The sequence below is a fragment of the Theropithecus gelada genome, chromosome 7b (genome assembly GCF_003255815.1).
Source record: "Theropithecus gelada isolate Dixy chromosome 7b, Tgel_1.0, whole genome shotgun sequence".
NCBI classification, from domain to species: domain Eukaryota; kingdom Metazoa; phylum Chordata; class Mammalia; order Primates; family Cercopithecidae; genus Theropithecus; species Theropithecus gelada.
In genome coordinates this window covers 74,675,668-74,696,850 of record NC_037675.1, presented here as the reverse complement: position 1 = coordinate 74,696,850, position 21,183 = coordinate 74,675,668, and the positions used below count along the sequence as shown (strand labels likewise).

General features: G+C 37.9%; 1 protein-coding gene across 7 annotated transcripts in view; it reads left to right on the top strand.

Annotated features, from left to right (window-relative positions):
* Positions 1 to 21,183, top strand: part of NUMB (NUMB, endocytic adaptor protein) — a 194,363-nt gene that overhangs the window by 133,630 nt on the left and 39,550 nt on the right. For 4 of the 7 annotated variants that reach the window (XM_025391613.1, XM_025391609.1, XM_025391610.1 and 1 more), the window contains 2 exons: positions 10,174 to 10,248; positions 17,052 to 17,084. In XM_025391613.1, the coding sequence (XP_025247398.1) occupies positions 10,174 to 10,248; positions 17,052 to 17,084 (108 nt within the window). The remainder of the gene's footprint in view (positions 1 to 10,173; positions 10,249 to 17,051; positions 17,085 to 21,183) is intronic. The other 3 variants (XM_025391615.1, XM_025391611.1, XM_025391612.1) reach the window with 1 other exon arrangement.

The following is a 21,183-nucleotide window of genomic DNA, read 5'->3' as shown; positions in this document are numbered from 1 at the left end:
CAACAAAATGAGACCTTGTCTCAAATTTTAAAAATTAAAAAAAAAAAAAAAGAAATTTCTCTAAAGAAGATATACAGCTAGCCAACAAACACTTGAAAAGATATTCAACATCATTAGTCAAGGAAATGCAAATCAAAGCCACAGAGATACCACTTCACACTCACTTGGATGGCTATAATTTGGGGGAAAAAAAAAAAAAGTGTTGGCAAGGATGTAGAGAAATTGGAGCTCTCATACATTGCTGTTGGGAATGTAAAGTGGTTCAGCTTCTGTGAAAAGCAGATTGGTGGTACCTCAAAAAGCTAAGCATAGAATTACCATATGACCCAGCAATTCACTGCCAGTTATGTACCCCAAAGGACTGAAAACAGGTACTTCAAGAAAAATACATGTTTATAGCACCACTATTCACAATAGCTGAAGATGTAAACAGTCCAAATGTCCATTGATGGTAGAATGAATAAACAAAATTGTGGCACATACATACAATGGAATGTCACTCAGGTATGAAAAGCATTGAAATACATGTATGCTATGGTATGGATGAACCTGGAAAACAGTATGCTAGGTAAACTAAGCCAGATATGAAAGGCCACATATTGTGTGATTCCCTTTATGTGAAATATCCAGGATAGGTAAATCCATAAAGACAGAATGCAGACTGGTAGTTGCAGGGGGCTGTGGGGAGGGACAATGGAGACAACTGCTTAATGTGTACAAGTTTTCCTTTTGGTGCAAGAAAATGTTTTGGAACTAGATAAAGGTGGTGGTTTTACAATGTTGTGAGTATACTAACTACCACTTAATTGTTTATTGTTTATTTTTATGTTTATTTTTCTTGAGGCAATCTCACTATGTTGCCCAGGCTGGAGTGCAGTGGTGCGATCTTGGCTCACTGCAACCTCCAACTTCTGGATTCAAGCCAGTCTCATGCCTCAGCCTCCCGAGTAGCTGGGATTACAGATGTGCACCACCACACCCAGCTAACTTCTGTATTTTTAGTACAGACAGAGTTTTACCATGTTGGCCAGGCTGGTCTCGAACTCCTGACCTCAAGTGATGCTCCTGCCTCAGCCTCCCAAAATGCTGGGATTACAGGCGTGAGCCACCGTGCCTGTCCTGAATTGTTTACTTTAAAATGATTAATTTTATGTCGTGTGAATTACATCTCAAATTTAAAAGCCTTAAAAAGTATTTATTATTCAGTCCTTATAAATCTTAGCATAATAGGAATAGCATAATACATTCTTTAAATGATTGAGCCGGGCGCGGTGGCTCAAGCCTGTAATCCCAGCACTTTGGGAGGCCGAGACGGGCGGATCACGAGGTCAGGAGATCGAGACCATCCTGGCTAACACAGTGAAACCCCGTCTCTACTAAAAAATACAAAAAAAAAATAGCCGGGCGAGGTGGCGGGCGCCTGTAGTCCCAGCTATAGGGAGGCTGAGGCAGGAGAATGGCGTAAACCTGGGAGGCGGAGCTTGCAGTGAGCTGAGATCCGGCCACTGCACTCCAGCCTGGGCGACAGTGCGAGACTCCCTCTCAAAAAAAAAAAAAAATGATTGAAAAACTGTCCCAGAGTCATGTGTAATGGTGAAACATATGCAGTTAATTTGGGAGGAAGACGACGATGCTCTCAAACACCCCTGTTCAACACTGGGTCAGAAGTAGTGGTCTGTTGGACAAAAAAATAAATATTGGAAATATTGGAAAGCAAGAATAAAGTTTTTCATATTTGTCTCTACAGATATCTATCTGAAAAACCCAAGAGAATCAACCAAAAAATGGTTTTAAATGATAGGAAATTTTAGTATGTTGGTTACTTGTAAGATATCCTGAAATCAATGGAAAAACCAGTTGGTCTGGTTGGTTCTGGCAGACTGTGGATTAACTTAACATAGAAATACTCTGAATACAGGCCGGGCGTGTAATTCCACACCTGTAATCCCAGCACTTTGGGAGGCCGAGGCAGGTGTATCACCTGAAGTCAGGAGTTCGAGACCAGCCTGACCAACATGGAGAAACTCCATCTCTACTAAATCCAGAATGAATGAAATTCCCCCCAAAAAGTTTAGCATCAGTAAACATGACCTTATAACTTTTTAAATGTTATAAATCATATGTAGGAATAATTAGCAGATATAATAAAGGGTTATACAATAAGAGACAACAAGAGAATTAGCACTGTAAGACCTTGAGATAACAGACCATAGAAGAGATTATAAAATATATGCGTGGAAAATCATTAGGAATCCAGGCTGTCCATCCTTTGGACTCTGGAACTTGTACCAGCAGCATACCCAGGATCTCAGGCCTTCAGCCTCAGAGTTGTATTGTCAGCTTCCTTGGTTCTAAGACTTTTGGACTTGAACTGAACCGCACTATTGGTATCCCTGGGTTTCCAGTTTGCAGATAGCCTGTCATGGGACTTCTCATCCTCCATAATTGCGTGGCCAATTTCTGTAGTAAGCATTCATTCATCTATCCGTCTGACCGTCCATCTGTCCATCCATCCTATTGGTTCTGTCTCTCTGGAAAACCCTAACCTAATACAGTAGACAAGGCTGAACACCTGGGATACCATACTAAATCTGTACTTAAAAAGCAAAGACATATATAGTATTTGCTATGTGTGGGGCATGGTTCTAAATACTTTGTATGTATGTATTCATTTAATCCTCAAACTGCTAGTGGTTACTGCTATATTCTCATTTTAGAAGATAAGGAAATTGAGACACAGACAAGTGATACACAGACAAGTCATATAATTGGCCCAAGACCATGAAGCCAAAAAGCTGCAAATCAGGGATTAGATCCCTAACCATTTCTACATTTTGCTTCTACTTAATTGGCAAATAATTGAGCAACAAAATTTCTGATCAGGGAAATGTGACTATGAAAAAATATATATATATGGAACTGATTGAAAGTCAAGTGAAGGAAGAGGAGAACTGGAAAATACTTTAAGGCCAGGCATGGTGACTGAAGCCTGTAATCTCAGCACTTTGGGAGGCCAAGGCAGGCAGAACACTTGAGCTCAGGAGTTTGAGACCAGCCTGGGCAACATGGCAAAACCCCAGCTCTACAAAAAAATGCAAAAATTAACTGGGTGTTGTGATGTGTGCCTGTAGTCCCAGCTCTTTGTGGGCTGAGATGGGCGGATTCTTGAGCCTAAGGCTGCAGTTAGCTATGTTTGGACCACTGCACTCCAGCCTGGGTGACAAAGCAAGATCCTGTCTTAAAAGAAAAGAAAATACTTTGAAGTGTTTGCCCCTGCTGTTGAGACCTGAGGTATTAGTAAAAGAAATAAGCAGGTAAATACAAACATCAGAGGAACAGGAGGTACAGTTTTCAACAAGCTAACCTCTGAAGGCCACCGAGGAAATCAGATAACAGTTAAAATAGCTTTATTTATTGAGCACTTACTTATTACCAGACACTGTGCTAGGTGATTTAAATATATAAACTCTTTTTAATTCTTGAAACAACATTACTGAGTCACAAGATAGTTAAGTATCCTTCCCAAGGTCAAGTAACATTTGCAGTGAGCTAAGAGTCAAAACTTGGTACTGGAGTTCAAGAGAGAAATTGGAAAAATAGGATCAGTGTTTAATTTGTGTATTAAGGGTGAAAGCTATGGGAAGTTCAAAGAGAGTAGTTAGAAACTCCTAAAATCCTACTTTTGCTCAAAGTCTAAAATATACTGAGTGTTTACTGTTAGGTACATACTAAACACTTTGCATATACACTCAGCCCTCCACATCCATAGATTCAACCAACTGCAAATTAATGTTTAAGGGCAGGAGAAGATGGGTGTCCCAGCTCTGAGAAAGAGAAAGAGAGAGGGAAGAGGGCTGAGAGATGCTCAAGCTGAAATTTCCGATGAATTCATTCATGCAATAAATATGTATTTAGCACTACTATATATGCCACATACTAGTGGTTACCATACCTGAATGAATATAGCACATACAAGTTTCCTACTATTGTGGAGCTTACAATCTAAATCAAAAAACCTCTGAGAGCGTGAGCTGGGCAAAGATTGCTTAGATATAATATCAAAAACAGTATATTTTAAAAAATTAACCTCATCGAGATGAAAACTTCTGCTTTGCTAAAGACATTGTTAAGAGAATGAAAAATTGGCCAGACATGGTGGCTCACACCTGTAATCCCAGCACTTTGGGAGGCTGAGGCGGGCAGATCACCTGAGATCGGAAGTTCCAGACCAGCCTGACCAACATGGAGAAAACCCGTCTCTACTAAAAATACAAAATTAGCCGGGTGTGGTGGCTCATGCCTGTAATCCCAGCTACTCAGGAGGATGAGGCAAAAGAATTGCTTGAATCTGGGAGGCAGAGGTCACAGTGAGCTGAGATCGTGCCATTGCATACTCCAGCCTGGGCAACAGAGCAAGATTCCGTCTCAAAAATAAATAAACAAATAAATGAAAAGTAAAGCCAGAGATAGGAAAAAACATTTGCAAAACATGTCTACAAAAGGCTTGAACCCAGAGTGTATTAAGAACTCTCTAAACCCAACAGGAAAGAAATAACATAATTTTTTTAGAATAGACAAATTTAAACAGATACTTCATCAAATAAGATGTGGATACAAATAAAAACAAAAGAAAAAAAAATGTGGATAAGTAGATGCTGAGAACTATTTGTCATTAGGGATATTATGCAAATTAAAATGGCAAGAGATACCACTATGTACGTATTAGAATGGCTTAAAAATGACAATATCAATTGCTGAGCAACTGGAACTCATACATTGCAGGTGGGAAGGTAAAATGGTGAAGACATTTTGGGAAAGAGTATCTTATAAAGTCAGATATTCAATTACCATATGACCAAATTTCTTATATGAAAACCTATAAAGGAATAGTATAATGGCTTTATTATCACCAAAACCGGAAATAACCAAGATATACTTCAACTGGTGATTAGATAAACATAGTGATATATGCATATGATGAAATATGACTCGGTGGTAAAAGAGCGCATAGTGATATATGCATATGATTAAATACTACTCGGTGGTAAAAGAGCACATACTGTATGATTCCATTTATATGACATTCTTTTTTTTCTTTTTTTTTTTTAGATGGAGTCTCGCGCTGTCTCCCAGGCTGGCGTGCAATGACGCCACCTTGGCTCACCGCAACCTCTGCCTCTCGGGTTCAGGCAATTATTGTGCCTCAGCCTCCTGAGTAGCTGGGACTATGGGAGCCTGCCACCACGCCCAGCCAATTTTTGTATTTTTAGTAGAGACAGGGTTTCACCGTATTGGCCAAGCTGGTCTCGAACTCCTGACCTCAAGTGATCCACTTACCTCCACCTCCCAAAGTGCTGGGATTATAGGCGTGAGCCACCACGCCCAGCCAATATGATACTCTTTAAAAGGCAAAATTATAGGAATAGAAAACAGATCAGTAGTTGCAGAGGCTGGGGACTGGGTGTGGTGGGGGAGGGCAGGGGGAAGAGTTGATTACAAATGGGCATCATGAGGGAATTTTTGAGGATGATCAAACTTGATTGTGGTGGTAGTTATACAGCTGTATATATTTGTCATATCTCATAGACCTCTAAACCAAAAAGAGTTAATTTTACTGTATGTTTTTTAAAAATGAATAAACCTATGCCCTACAGGACCATGTATATGAACTAGAGTCATCTCTAAGAACCAGTCTTACTCAGAAATTACAGATACTAGATTTTTAACTGTCTTTTTAGTTTTGCTCAGTAATGATGTACTTTTACAGCACCATATTCCAAAATGTCATTAAGCCTCCTAGTCAGCCTCATATTAATAATTCTTTTCAAGTCTAGACATGGTGGCTCACACTTGTAGTCCCAGCACTTTGGGAGGCTGAGGCAGGCAGATCACGAGGTCAAGAGATCGAGACCAGCCTGGCCAACATGGTGAAACCCCATCTCTACTAAAAATACAGAAATTAGCTGGGCGTGGTGGCATGCACCTGTAGTCCCAGCTACTCGGGAGGCTGAGACAGGAGAATCGCTTGAACCCGGGAGGCAGAGATTGCAGTAAGCTGAGATTGTACCACTGCACTCCAGTCTGGCGACAGAGTGAGACTCTGTCTCAAAAAAATAATAATTCTCTTCCAAGTAGAAATTCTGTAACTTGAGAGGAAATGAGAAAGTATGAATAATGATGAACTTATTTTAGATGTTTTCACTGAGTTTTCAGAGAGGCTCACTTGTAATTGATAGTTTCAGCCCTGCCAGAGGAAAAATTTGCCAGGGAAGTGACTTTTATTTTAAAAAATTGTAGGAAACAATGTGGTGGAAAGAACCTGTTGTTTTTTTAAATTTCCTTATAATAAGAATGAGAAATCAGGAAAAGCTTTCTTGAATTGTGGTAAAGTCAAGTGTGAGACCTTTGGACTTTGAAATCATGAATGTAAACCATATTCTTCCCCGACTAGCTGTGTGTATGACTTTGGAAAAGTTATTCAGCACTCCTGAACCTCATTTCCTTTCCTCAGTTTTAAAATCAAGTGATCAAACATACCTTTCTGAGTAGTTATTAGGTTAGACAAAATATATAAAACATCCAGCACAGTTTCTGGCACATAGTAGGTAATCAGTAAATGTTAATTCCTTTTTAATTAACATTTCCTATACCGGTCAGTCCAGTTAGGTCTCAGGCTACAAGTTCTTACTTTCTGCAGGATGTGGTTCCAATATCAGTTCAGTTTTCTTTTTCTTTTTTTTTTTTTTTGAGACGGAGTTTCTCTCTTGTTGCCCAAGCTGGAGTGCAATGGGGCGATCTTGGCTCACTGCAATCTCTGCCTGCCAGGTTCAAACGATTCTCCTCTCCTGAGGAGCTGGGATTACAGGCGCCTGCTTGGCTAATTTTTGTATTTTTAGTAGAGATGGCGTTTCACCATGTTGGCCCGGCTGGTCTCAAACTCCTGACCTCAAGTGATTCACCCACCTCGGCCTCCCTAAGTGCTGGGATTATAGGCATGAGCCACCACGCCTGGCCATCAGTTTAGTTTTCAAAGCCTCTGCAATGCTATTCTGATCTGTGGTGCTATTCTGATCTATTCTGTGTGTATGTCACCTAGGGGTCAGTTTGGGAACCAGGAGGTGGTGTATACATTAGTTCAACTGTCAAAATCCTGGGTATGCTAATTAGGATCAGATTCTTACCTGTGTAGCTGCAGGGTGAGCCTAGGAATTCACAAACAAATTCATGGTCTTTCTCAAGCTCCTCCCTTCCTGTGCCTTCTTTGATACTTTCTGGTTCCCTGGAGTTCCCCTTTCTTGTTCTCTAGCCAGAAACCTGGGGCTCTGGTTGTTCTGCACTACCATGAAGTCCCACAATTTCACTTGTATTTGGGGTCAAATGGCAGGAGATCAGAGAGAAAGGAAAAAAGCAAAAGGGGGATTGGCCCCATCTTCCTGGAACCACCCTTCTACTAAACAGAGAGGTAGGTCCCCCTGCCTTAGAGGTGTGGCTCCTACAGGTTTCTTTTGTTGCTACCTCTGCTGCCACCACACCATCACAGGATTTCCTGGTGGCTGAGATGTGAGAGAACCAACAAAAGAAAGAGGTACTCCTGTACTGTCTCTGAGCTTTAGGAGTTCCATTTCCTGGTCCTCAAACCAGAGCTAGAGAGGTTTTCCCAGACATCTTTCTGTATCACAGCACTCGCTTTTGGATTTCTGGCTGTGCTAAGTTCAGGCTTGTCAACCTAAAGGAAGAAGCTGATGCAAAATTAATATAAGTAGAAGGTTTATTTGGGCCAAGATTGAGTATTGCAACCCAGAAGCATAGATTGAAGTTGCTCTGGATGTACCCTTCAATTAGCAGTTACAGGTGGATTTTTTTTTTTTTTTTTAAGTTTTCTTCATTTCATTTTGGTTTTTAGAGGCAGGGTCTCTCTCTATCACCCAGACTTTTGTGTTGTGGCATGATCATAGCTCACTGCAGCCTTGGACTCATGGGCTTAAGCAATCCTCCTGCCTCAGCCTCCTGAATAGTTAGTACTACAGGTGTTTGCTAATTTTTTTTATTTTTGTAGAAACAGGGTCTCATTATGTTGCCCAGGCTGGTCTTGAACTCTGGGCCTCAAATGATCTTCTTACTTTGTCTTCCCAAAGTGCTGGGATTACAGGCTTAAGCCACCATACCCAGCAAGCAAGCAGATTTTTAAAAGCAAAAGAAGGGGACAGGGAGTGGGCTGATAAAAAGTTGTGGATCAGGAATTCTCGTTGGTTTAAAGAAATAACATTGACTAGTGATTGGCTATACATTGTTAAGCAATAGGTAGGGTGTGGGTTATAGTGTCTGGTGTGACATTATTAGGTTAAATTTCTAGCTACTTGTGGCAGTAGCAGGCATTTTCAGGAGAGGGATACGTAGGTCAAAGTGAGTAGTAGAGCGTGATTGTGGTCTCATTTTAATGTCTCTTATTGACCTGATAGTTAAAAGGACTTGCATTCCTCAGATAAAAGTTACTTTCTCAGTCTGGAGGTACCAAAGAGAGAAAGGGGAGGTAAATTCCTTGCCATTTCCATAGTACTTTGAATTCTGGTATTCTACTCTGATTCATCTTCTGTTTACTTTTCAGAAAGCTTAAGTACCTGTTCCATGAATTCTGTTCAGGTTTTATGGTTTCAGTCAGTGGGAGGAACAGGGTGTAGTGTGTCCACTCCCTATTTACCTGGAACCAAACCTTGAATCATATTACTACCTTGGAAAAAAAAATTTTTTTGTTAGCTCTCCATTGTCTCTAGGGTTAAGTGCTGACTATTTTAGTACTTCAATTCCCCAGCTGCATAGATTTCATATTCAAACCAAACAAGAGTATTCGTTGATGCTGAGGAGAAGAGAACTTTCCCTCTACCCTTTGACCATTCAGTATTTGAGTATGTGAGATAAACTGACAGTAGATAAATTAGCAGGAAAAAAACACAAATTTATTACATGTTTGTACATAAGAGTCTCACAAAATATCAAACTTGAAGGCCAGATGATTGACATTTTTATGGCATCCTGAGCTACAGAAAGGAATAGGGACCTTAGGGGAGGTGGTGACAACCTATGGGAATATGAGGGAAGGAAATGCACGGTGAGCAAAGCTTGCCTTGTTGTGCAAATAAAAAGTCTCTGCTATAATACAAGTTGTCTGGAGCAGCCCTCAGAAGATTAGGTGATAGCCTGTGACAAAGTCTGGGGTGTTGAACTTCAGTCTCTTCTTTGATACAGTTAATCTACCCTAGTTGATAAGATTCCCAGGGAGGGCATATATAACAATTGAGCTTCTTTTTGAAGGATCTATCTTTGGGCAGATAAGAGAACTTCAGAGAAAGCCCCTCCTACTTTTCCGGGGGAGAAGGAAGAGTTAAGAGTCAGGAGGTCAAGAGAAGGTCAGACCTTGGTTCTTTTTTAGTTCAAAGCATTCGACACCATACTTTGGGATAATGTGTTCTGAGTCCCAGCACTGATACGTAGTTATCCTATTCCACATCTATAACTTTATGTAATTCTCTCAGCCTAAAATAGTCTTTCAGCCTTTCAATTTTTGCCTCTTCAAATTTTATGTATGTTTTACAGCTCAGATGTAATACATTCATAAAATTTGTTTTGGTAATCTGCCTTGCTCTTATATGCTCCCCATAAAAGGAGTGTGTGATTTCTTCAGTCTTTGAAAAACTATCATTTTTGTTTGTGCTTTTTAAAAGATATGTATATATACTTTGTCTTAGGATTACTTTCATGTGTAGAGACATAGTAACTGTGTCTAGCATAGGCTATTATGCTTCAGATCCAGGTAATTAGATTAAGATATTAGATTCAGGTAATGTTTAGTGCCTACTGTGTACTTCTTCACTTACTCACCTGTAACACCTTTTTGAAATAATTATTCTAAATCTTATTCCTATGAGGACACTGAGAATATGTAAAATTACATTATCTGAACTGTTTTTCAATGGCTGTGTATTTCTTGAGTGTAGGAATTTCAATACAGGTGGTGTGTCTCTTATCCAACATGCGTGACACCCAGAAGTGTTTCAGATTTCAGATTTTTTCAGATCTGGAATGCTCAACCTGTATTCAATTTTCACATAATGCTTACTATATAGTAGCTACTTGGTAAACATAGCAATAGCCCTAACTTTTTATTTTTTTCTACAGTACCTTGGCCATGTAGAAGTTGATGAATCAAGAGGAATGCACATCTGTGAAGATGCTGTAAAAAGATTGAAAGCTGTATGTATTTGATGGTTGCCAGTGTTGATCTATATGCTGTCAATATTTTTTTAAAAGATTTTGCTCAGTAAATTTTAGTGACCCAGTAAAAACTGTGTTTCTGTTAAAAAGATGTGGGCTTGCTAATAAGGAGCATCTAAGCCAAGCACGGTGGCTCACTCTTATAATCCTAGCACTTTGGGAGGCTGAGGCAGGAGGATTGCATGAGGCCAGGAGTTTAAAACCAGCCTGGGCAACATTTTGAGACCCTGTCTCTATTAATTTCAAAAAACTTTTCTCAAATAATAAAATAATAATTAAAAAATTTAAAAGCATCTCATGTTGTCCATCCAGAGGTATAAATTATAAGACGAGCCGTTTCAATTTAGGGCAGATATTATCCTAAAGGTACTTTTGATTTATAACCCATATGAAACAAAAGTTGTAAAATCTGATAGAAGAATAGTATTCTAAGACTAGGATAAAACTGTTACAGTTAACATCTTAACCTAACTGTGATAACTGGGCTATAAATTATGGGTTTTAAATATACTATAAAAAGTAGCTTCCTGGGGAAAACTAGAGGATAGAGATATCTGTGTTGATGCCTGGTGTGAGGTTTCCTTTTTGGGGACTTCTTACTATTATCTTAACTCCTACTCCCCAGTTTTCTTTGCTATACATCTCTAACATAAACAGTCTGTTTCTACTGCCTTTTACATAAACTTTAGCACACTTGAAGTAGAGAGCCCTTTCCCGGGATAACTAATGTTTCCTCTGCCTGTTATACCATAGAACACATCCCAGGCACAGAGAACGAGTTCAGGATTCATAAGGATTCAAAGTGTTAATTTCAGATTTTCCGTAGGTTTGAGGCATGTTCCATAGATCTGATAGTCCTCTTCACAACCCTCCTTCTAATATGTGGCCTTTCCCCACTTTGCTGTGAAAGCTTTAAGCATTACTTCTGCATGCTCTGTCCCCAACAGCATTAAATACATATTGCTTTGGGTTTGCTAGTATGATGGGCTGCCACAAGTTTGACTACTAATGTGTGCTTCTTTCCCTCAATTTGCTTCGTAATCAGAACTTTTTCTGCTTCTTGGCATAATCTATATTACTTCTTATCTGTAATTCCTGAATATAAAATATATAAAATTAAGGAAGCAACCAAGTCAGAGAGGTAGATTTAATTTTGGAATAAGTACCTGAATCTGCCACAGAAGGAAAAGGAGAAAGTAACTGGCTATAATATACAAAGAACTAAAAAATTTTTTAAAAAGATACAGACATATGTACACATATATACATACATATATACCTATACATACTCTTTATCTCAGATTTTGATCACTAAAATTCTTAAATGATTCAAGCCTTTGCTAGTCTTATCTATGCTCTCCAATCTGTCATTTATGTTAAGGAGACCTTGTGTTACGGTACATGAAATTATAGTTTGTAGACCTTCCATGCCAACCTAAATATATTCCCCAGTTAAACATAGTCTCAGATAATTTAATTTTCCATTTGTCAAAACCAAATTTAAAAGAGAAGTAAAAATTTAATTTTTTTAACAAAATAATTCTGGGTTCATCTAGAAGAATGATATCAGTTACTCAGGAGGCTGAGGTAGGAGGATTGCTTGAGTCTAGGAGTTTGAGACCAGCCTGGGCGACACAATGAGCCCCTTGTCTCAACTAAATAAATACACAAACAAGATGATTTTAGCGAAGAACTTTTTTTTAAAGTAATGCAGTTATTTGCCCATTAAATAATATTTTATAGTAATCACTGAAAACAAATCAGTGAACAGACTAGATAGCCCTGAAACAAACTATAAATAATTATTAAAATCTTATAATTTACACAACTTATGGTGAAATGGCCACCATGGAATGAGCCTTTAGAAAGTCTTTTGATTCAGAGTATGGCTTCATGTACACTCTGTAAGTAAGGAAAAGCTAGAGGTGGTTTAAGTTTGCCCAGAACATATTGAGAAATAGTATTTTGTTGTTTAATGAGCAGTTAATCCTCTTAACTGTCTAGTTTTGTTTTGTTTTGTTTTTTAAATACTTTTAATTAGAAATATCTCTTTATTATATAAGCAATATATGTTTATTGTATAAAATACAAATGAACCAAAAAAGTACACAAATAAAATGAAATTTCCTACAATCCCAGAGATAGCCACTATTTTCTAGTTTTAAAACTAATGTTTCAATGGATTTTTTTGTTTTATTTTACCTTTTTTTTTTTTTTTTTTTTTTTTTTTTTTTTTTTTTTTTTTTTTTTTGAGACGGAGTCTTGCGCTGTGTCACCCAGGCTGGAGTGCAGTGGCGCGATCTCGGCTAAAAAAAAACAAGACGATAATAGGCTATAAGCGTGATTGCTTGAGGCATAGGACTATTTAGATAATAAAATGTAATGTTTTTCTATTAATCAGAATTAGGAACTAAATAGCCATTTTAAAAATTATACCTATGCATGGAACAGTGGCTGGCACATAGTTGTAACTCAAAAAATATTTCTAGAATGAATATACAGAATACAATCTGATCTGCAATGTGTGGTCAACTTGAGTCTTACAATAACCATAATCAAATATTATGTCTAATGTTTTAAGTTTACCAAAACTGTTTTGCTTATTTCTAAAGATCTTTATTTTCCTATGGTTTTTAATGACTGAAAGAAAGTTTTAAGCTGAGCACAGTAGCTTGTGCCTATAATCTCAGCTGCTTAGAAGTCTGAGATGGGAGGCTCCCTTAAAGCCAGGAGTTCAAGACCAGCCTGGGTAATATAGTGAGACCCTGTCTCTACAAAAATAAATAATAAAAAATAAAGTTTTAGATATGTTGGTGATTGTTTTCTAAACATACTTAAACTTTTAAACTTTGAGGGGAAATTGACCATTTCTAGACTTCTTATCAAGAAGTTATTTAAAATTTTTCAGATAAATACTAGATTTGGAGCAAATGTTATATGTAGTTTTGCACTGGCATGTATTATAAAAACATGGAATTGAAGTTTTGGGTCACTGGAGTAAATTTCCTGTTTCTTATAGTCAATGAAACGTCCCCATTCTTTTTTTTCCCCCAAGTCGGAGTCTTGCTCTGTCACCCAGGCTGGAGTGCAGTGGTGTGATCTTGGCTCACTGCAACCTCCACCTCCCAGGTTCAAGCAATTCTCTTGTCTCAGCCTCCTGAGTAGCTGGGATTACAGGCACCTGCCACCACACCCGACTAATTTTTTGTATTTTTAGTAGAGACAGAGTTTCACCGTGTTGGCCAGGGTGGTCTTGAACTCCTGACCTCGTGATCCCCCCGCCTCAGTCTCCCAAAGTGCTGGGATTACAGGCATGAACCACCACGCCTGGCCTCCCCCTTCTTTTAAATACTCTTTCTAGAGCTATACTGAGAATCTTGCAGAAAGTTGGAAGTCTTTAGGATACTGTTCTTCTCATATCATAGTGTGCCACATGTATTCCTCATTTTTGTCTTCCTTTCACATTTTTACGATGCAGAAATTTCTAGTTGCCTTTTGATTTCGCTGAGCAAACATTCATCTAAAAATCATCCATGAGGATCTACAACTTGACTTTGCCAGATACTTATATTGTGCCAAATGCTATGTTTCTGGAGACTTTTTTTTTTTTTTAATAGATTATAAAGCTCCCTTTTAGAGTTTCAAATAAGTGGGAGCAAATGTAAGGATACATAAGCCTGCAGAGGATTAAAGAAGAAATAGGATATCTTTGAAATTAGTTTGAATGCCAGAGCTTAAAATTTTAAAGAATAGTTCAGATGTACCAGTTAAGTAACATTTTGTTTAAAACAAGCATTTTAAACCTACCATGTGAATGATCTTTGGAAGGCAGCTATGCTTTCCACTATACCACCAACTCATCTAGTGAATAATCTTTGAACTAAAAATTTAACATTTCTAGTGCTTTTTATTTATTTATTTATTTATTTATTTATTTATTTATTTTGGAGATGGAGTTTCGCTCTGTCACCCAGGCTGGAGTGCGATGGCACGATCTCAGGTCACTGCAACCTCCGCCTCCCGGGTTCACGCGATTCTCCTGCCTCAGCCTCCAGAGTAGCTGGGGTTACAGGCGCCCACCACCACACCCAGCTAAGTGTGTTTAGTAGAGATGGGGTTTCACCATGTTGGCCGGGCTGATCTCTAACTCCTGACCTATGGTGATCCACCTGCCTGGGCCTCCCAAAGTGCTGGGATTACAGGCATGAGCCACCGTGCTCCGCCTTCTAGTGCTTTTTAAATTTGTGAACAATTGAGAAAAGAGATAATTTGCAAGTGTTTTTCCCCAAAATACTCTCTTACAATTTAGAATTACATTAACTTCAATGGGAATTCATCTGCATACTTGATGTGCTCAAATGAAAAACTAACTAAACAAGGTAGGGTTTTAAAAACATGCTCCTCAGAGCATAACTATGTTAATTTTTTTAACTTTCTGTGCATAAAGTTATTGACAGCTATTTTCAGCTGATTTACTTTGTCACATAACTTCACTGATTAGCTACTTTAGTACTTAGCTTCTATAGGATAAATGACAGAAACCACTATTGCCCATCGTTACTGCCTTTATGGCATATCAGCTGCAGGATGAGGAATATTGTCATATATCAGCCAATTCCATAAAAAGTGTATAAGGCCTTTGGTTATCTTGCTTAACTCTGGTCCAAGATGCCCTTCATTTAAAAAAGGTCGTTTCTTCCCATTGTTTCTTAAATGTCTCTCCCTCTGTCTTAGTTTTAGACTAGTTTCATTACACTACCAGTTTCTAATATGTTGTTTTTTTATTCACTATTTGATATATTTGTTTTAATATATGTTCTTGTTTTAGCAGGTAAAAGAATGATAACAAATGTTTTTTAAAAGAACATTATTATTCTTTAATAACTGTCTTTTTATGAATTTTGCATGCCAACTTTTTTCATTAACATGTTGGGTATTTTATAAAAAGAGGGAAAGCTCAATGTTTAACAATAGCTTTTCTAGGAGCTGAATTAAATATTAACAATCTCCTTCCTTCACCTTCCTATCCCTCAAGATTGGTGAATATCTTAACTTTGGCTGCATCCTTGAAAGCTTATGGTTATTCATAGTCTAACAAAACTAGGGTCACCAAACTTGGCAGCAGAAATAATCTTAGTCTTATTGTGATAACTACCCAATTACTTTATTATTTTTCCAGTTGCAGTTCAAAATGTTTTGTGGAAATATTTTTTGCTGTTTGTGATTTTCAAAGCTTACAGGGGAAAACAAACTTTCCAGTGTTGGAGAGCATTGAACAGTTTATGGATTGTGTAAAAGAGTCAAATTTCAGTGCAATTATCTTTTCCTAGACATTTATCCAACATTAAAAACTGACGATTATAAAAAGTAAAGGCTTAAAGTATATTTCAAGCATAGCTAGGAAATGTAGAGTTAAATCTAGCTTGTGTGTGTTGAAACCCATCTAATTTATGTAAATTCTACAGATTTTAATTGGTGGCCAGTTTTCATAAATGGTGCTTAAAAATTGGTGCTGATACCATAGATAGTTATGCCTCTGTTATTCAGATAGTTTCAGTATTGTATACTTATAAATGTCAATGCAAGTTTATTTTAAAATAACAGCTTTTAGGTTTGGCGCAGTGGCTCATGTCTGTAATTCCAGCACTTTAGGAGGCTTAGGCAGGCAGATCACTTGAGGTCAGGAGTTCGAGACCAGCCTGGCCAACATGGTGAAACCCTGTCTCTACTAAAAATACAAAAATCAGCTGGATGTGGTGGTGCATACCTGTAGTCCCAGCTACTCGGGAGGCCGAGGCATGAGAATTGCTTGAACCCAGGAGGCAGAGGTTGTGGTGACCTAAGATCATGCCACTGCACTCCATCCTGGGTGACGAGTGAGACTCTGTCTCAAAAAACAAACAAACAAAAACCAAATAATAATAAACAATAGCTTTTATAAAGAAAACAAAACGCTGTTTCTTAAATTTCAGTTGTAGCCCACAGACATCATTTGGTTCTTAAGATACGTGTTTTCTCAGCTCTTGTATGAGTATTAGCCTTGTAACCTTAATAGATAATTTATTCTGTGTCTGGAATAGAACATACATGTTATTTCCTTATGTATGTTGTGAAATTGATCAACACACATGTACATATAGATTGATACTAATGTAAGTTAATGGAAAGCCAATGGTCAAGCTCCCCTTAAGTGGTATGGAGTTTCTAAGTGACATCTTACTCACTAAGGAAAAGTATGACAAGGACCTTTGATGCATACTCATTTAATTTTATGTATTGCATTTTTAATGTGATTATGTGGTCATTTGAATGTGGACTTTTTTTAAAATTGATGACTTTCACATAGTTGACCACCAATTTTAAACTTAAAAAATGTATATGGAACCAGTTTTCTATTTTCTATTCACTATTATAAAATTTAAAATACAAATCTCACCAAACCAGTATGCCCTATCTTTTCCTCTGCTGCCAAATTTGGAAGATCTCTGTTTTAAATGTAAACAGCGATTACTAAACTAACTTGGTACTCTGCATGGATACAGGTTCTGATTTCTTCTCACTCTTTCCATGGATTCTTAGGCCATACAATGTGTTTCCCTGCATTTTCATGCACCTTTCCTTTTTCCCTGTCACTCCTGGTATGGATAACTCTTTGAAACTCACTCCCACCCCTTCTCCCACTTTTTCCTTTCCCCAATTTCTGTATGTGCTTATTGATGTGAAACTCTGGGACATTTAGGCCATACAATAATAGCGCTCGACTTGTCCCCCTGTTCCTCCAGGAAAGGAAGTTCTTCAAAGGCTTCTTTGGAAAAGTAAGTTTGATGCCACATTCATGCTTGCTTTATAAGGAGTTACACCCCTAGTGTACCACTGACATATTTTTTAAAAGTAGCACAGCTTTGGTTTCTTTATAATACAGGAATTGGTTTGACTGTATATGGAAATTAATGAATTAGGAAGTTGCTATCCGTAATGTTATCAGTGGATCTACTGATACTAAATCTGATGATTCTAAGAAATTCCAATAAATAGGCTGGGCATGGTGGCTCATGTCTGTAATCCCAGCACTTTGGGAGGCCGAGGCAGGTGGATCACCTGAGGAGTTTGAGACCAGCCTGGCCAACATGATGAAACCCTGTCTCTACCAAAAATACAATACAGGTGATGTGCACCTGTAATCCCAGCTACTCGGAAGGCTGAGGCAGGAGAATCGATTGAACCCAAGAGGTGGAGGTTGCAGTGAGCCAAGATCACGCCCCTGCACTCCAGCTTGGGTGACAGAGTAAGACGCTGTCTCAAAAAAATAAAGAAATTCCAATAAATGAATCAAGTAGGTTAAAAGAGGATTATCTCCTCAACAGTAGGTATTAAAATAAATATTATTTGGTCTTGTAAACTCTGTTTATATTAAAATATTAGCAATATTTGTAACAAGTGGATTTTACATGATGCCCAGTATTCACAGGGAAATCGGAAGAAATATTTAAGTAAAAATTAAATATACCCCAAAGTTTACATTCAGTGCAATTTTTTTTCCAATCTAAATTAAATTTCAGGAGAAGTAAGTGAAAGCGGATAAACTTGGATAAACTTATCTTTAGGGCTCCTGCTATGATTTTTAACCTGCATTGCTAATCTAAGAAAAAGTATCTTAATTATTAGCATACCAAATATCTGTCATATGTGGAATGTTGTTTATATAGATGCTTTTCAAATAATGATTATTCAATGTTCATATCTCCCTAAATTTAAGAATATATGGGGTGGCTGTACTAATATCAGTAAATATATTTCTGAATATATTTTGTGTCCAAGTTTATCCTTGTTTAATTTTGAGTAAGTGCTAAAACTAATTCAGACTGAGACAGTATGAGAGAAAAAATACTGTCATTAGATAACAGTATAAATTACTAATGATTTATGTGATTAACAAAATCCTACAATTTTTTTTCTACTGCATGGTTTTGTCATTTTGGAAATTTGTTTTAAAGAACAAATAATTTACATTTCCTTCTCAATTAAATGTTTAAATGTAACTCATTTTTACATTTTCTTGTTCTAACTTAGGTCACCTTTATACTAATGTAAACACATTTGAAGTGTTTTGATCTAATGATTTAATTCAGTTACTCCTGTTAATCTGAAATAGAAAGTCAAATAATTCACCCACATATGTCACAGTACATTTTTTAATAGACATTTTGGGTCTGAGTCAGGTTAATAGGTCCTTAGAATATGGGATACATATCTAGAAAGAATCTTATTATTTCCTGTGTACCATAGCATTATAAGTAGGCATTATATTTGTTAAGGAAATTGATAATTGTTAAGGACACTTTAGGAAACTTTTTGTGGTGTATTTTTTTTTTCCCAAATAGTTTCCGAAAGCAATTACACATCTACAATTATCATACAATTTTAACTATTGTTCAAGTGACCAGTTTTAATAAGTCTACTTTACTTAAAACAGCAGATAAGGCTATGTACAATAAGCTATATAAGATAAGGCATCATAGATAAGATGAAGGTCAGGTTATAACAAATATTGATTTGTTTGTTTATTTATTTATTTATTTATTTTTTATTTTATTTTATTTTATTTTATTTTGAGACGGAGTCTCGCTCTGTTGCCCAGGTTGGAGTGCAGTGGCTGGATCTCAGCTCACTGCAAGCTCCGCCTCCCGGGTTTACGCCATTCTCCTGCCTCAGCCTCCCGAGTAGCTGGGGCTACAGGCGCCCGCCACCACGCCCGGCTAGTTTTTTGTATTTTTTAGTAGAGACGGGGTTTCACCATGTTAGCCAGGATGGTCTCAATCTCCTGACCTCGTGATCCGCCCGTCTCGGCCTCCCAAAGTGCTGGGATTACAGGCTTGAGCCACCGCGCCTGGCCTGATTTGGTTTTTAGAAAGACAATTTTAAAAGTATGTATTTTAGCTGGATGCAGTGGTGCACGCTACTCAGGAGCCTGGAGTGGATTAAGGAACAAAGCTCTCCCCTCAAAGTCAATCCTGAGGTCACAGTATTTATTGCTACATATAATGGGGCCATGATGCACCTACACTGTAGCTGAGCTGGATCACACTGTGTTTGATAGGCTTTTCACTGCATTTTTTTTTGCTACATGATGAATTTGTATAGTATAAGAAAGAGAATTATGAATCATCTCACTTAATCCTTAACCTAGAAATAATAATTCTCTAGTTTTGCAGTGAGAAAACTGAGGTTTGCAGAGGTTAAATGACCTGACTGTATTCACAGATATTTATAATAAGTGGTAAAAAATGGGATTTGAACCCGAATAATCTGACTTCAGAGCCAGAAGTGCTATACATTGTGCTATACAATAACTTTATTTTCATATTATTTTTAAGTGAAGATTTTATCTCAAAAGGTGCTAGTAAGTAAAGAGCTTCTTAGGAACTCACTTTTACTTTCTTTTTTATAGAGTAGTAATTTAACTTTAGATTTTATTTCTAATCAGTTACTTTTATTAGTTAAAGCTTTAAATAATCATCTTTTTTAGTAGAGACGGGGTTTCACCATGTTAGTTGGCCAGGCTGATCTTGAACTCCTGACCTCAGGTGATCTGCCCGCCTCGGCATGTGCCTGTAATCCCAGCTACTACTCAGGAGGCTGAGGCAGGAGAATTGCTTGAACCTGGGAGGTACAGGTTGCAAGGAGCCAAGATAATACCATTGCACTCCAGCCTCAGTGACAGGAGACCATCTCAAAAAAAAAAAAAAAGAAAAAAAGAAAAAAATTCCTTTTCAGTGGTTCAAACCAACATTTTATTTATTTGGAAATATTTAAATCCTACATGTTGAGTATCTCTTATTTGAAATGTTTAGGACCTGAAAGGTTATGGATTTTGGATTATTTTTCAGATTTTGGAATATTTGCTTATAGATAATGAGATATTTTGGGGATAAGACCCAAGTCTAAATGCAGAAGTTATTTGTGTTTTATATATGCCTTATACATATAGCCTGTAGATAATTTTATACAATATTTTAAATAATTTTTATAATTAATAATTTTATATTACTTTATTATTTTATAATAATTTAATTTTGTGCATGAAACAAAGTTCATATACATTGAACCATCAGAAAGCAAAGGTATCACTGTCTCAGCCACCCACGTGGATGGAGTCTGTGGTGGTTTGGCATTACTATCATTCCCTACTTTGAATTTATATGCTACTGATAAGCAGTCATTTTCTTGCACTTATTCACACATAAGTACTTCGCTTTAAAAAAAAAAAAAAGACCTACTGACTGGGCACGGTGGCTCACGCCAGCACTTTGGGAGGCCAAGGGCGGGTGGATTGCTTGAGGTCAGGAGTTCAAGACCAGCCTGACCAACAGGGTGAAATCCCATCTACTAAAAATACAAAAAAATTAGCTGGGCATGGTGGCACACAGCTGTAGTCCCAGCTACTCAGGAGGCTGAGGCAGGAGAATTGCTTGAACCCAGGAGATGGAGGTTGCAGTGAGCCTGGATCACGCCACTGCACTCCAGCCTGGGCTACAGAGCAAGACTCTGTCTCAAAAAAAAAAAAGACATACCACTAGTAGAGTGAAAAAATAATATGTTCAGAGTAACTGAGCAGCACCATAGCATCACCAGAATACATATGTCAGCTGTTTAACAACAGCAACAACAAACAATGACAGGCTTTGCCTTCCCCTCTGAGGCTGTGTTTTGATTAAAAGATTACTGCGGTGGCTCAAGCCTGTAATCCCAGCACTTTGGGAGGCCGAGACGGGCGGATCACGAGGTCAGGAGATCGAGACCATCCTGGCTAACACAGTGAAACCCCGTCTCTACTAAAAATACAAAAACTTAGCCGGGCGAGGTGGCAGGCGCCTGTAGTCCCAGCTACTCGGGAGGCTGAGGCAGGAGAATGGC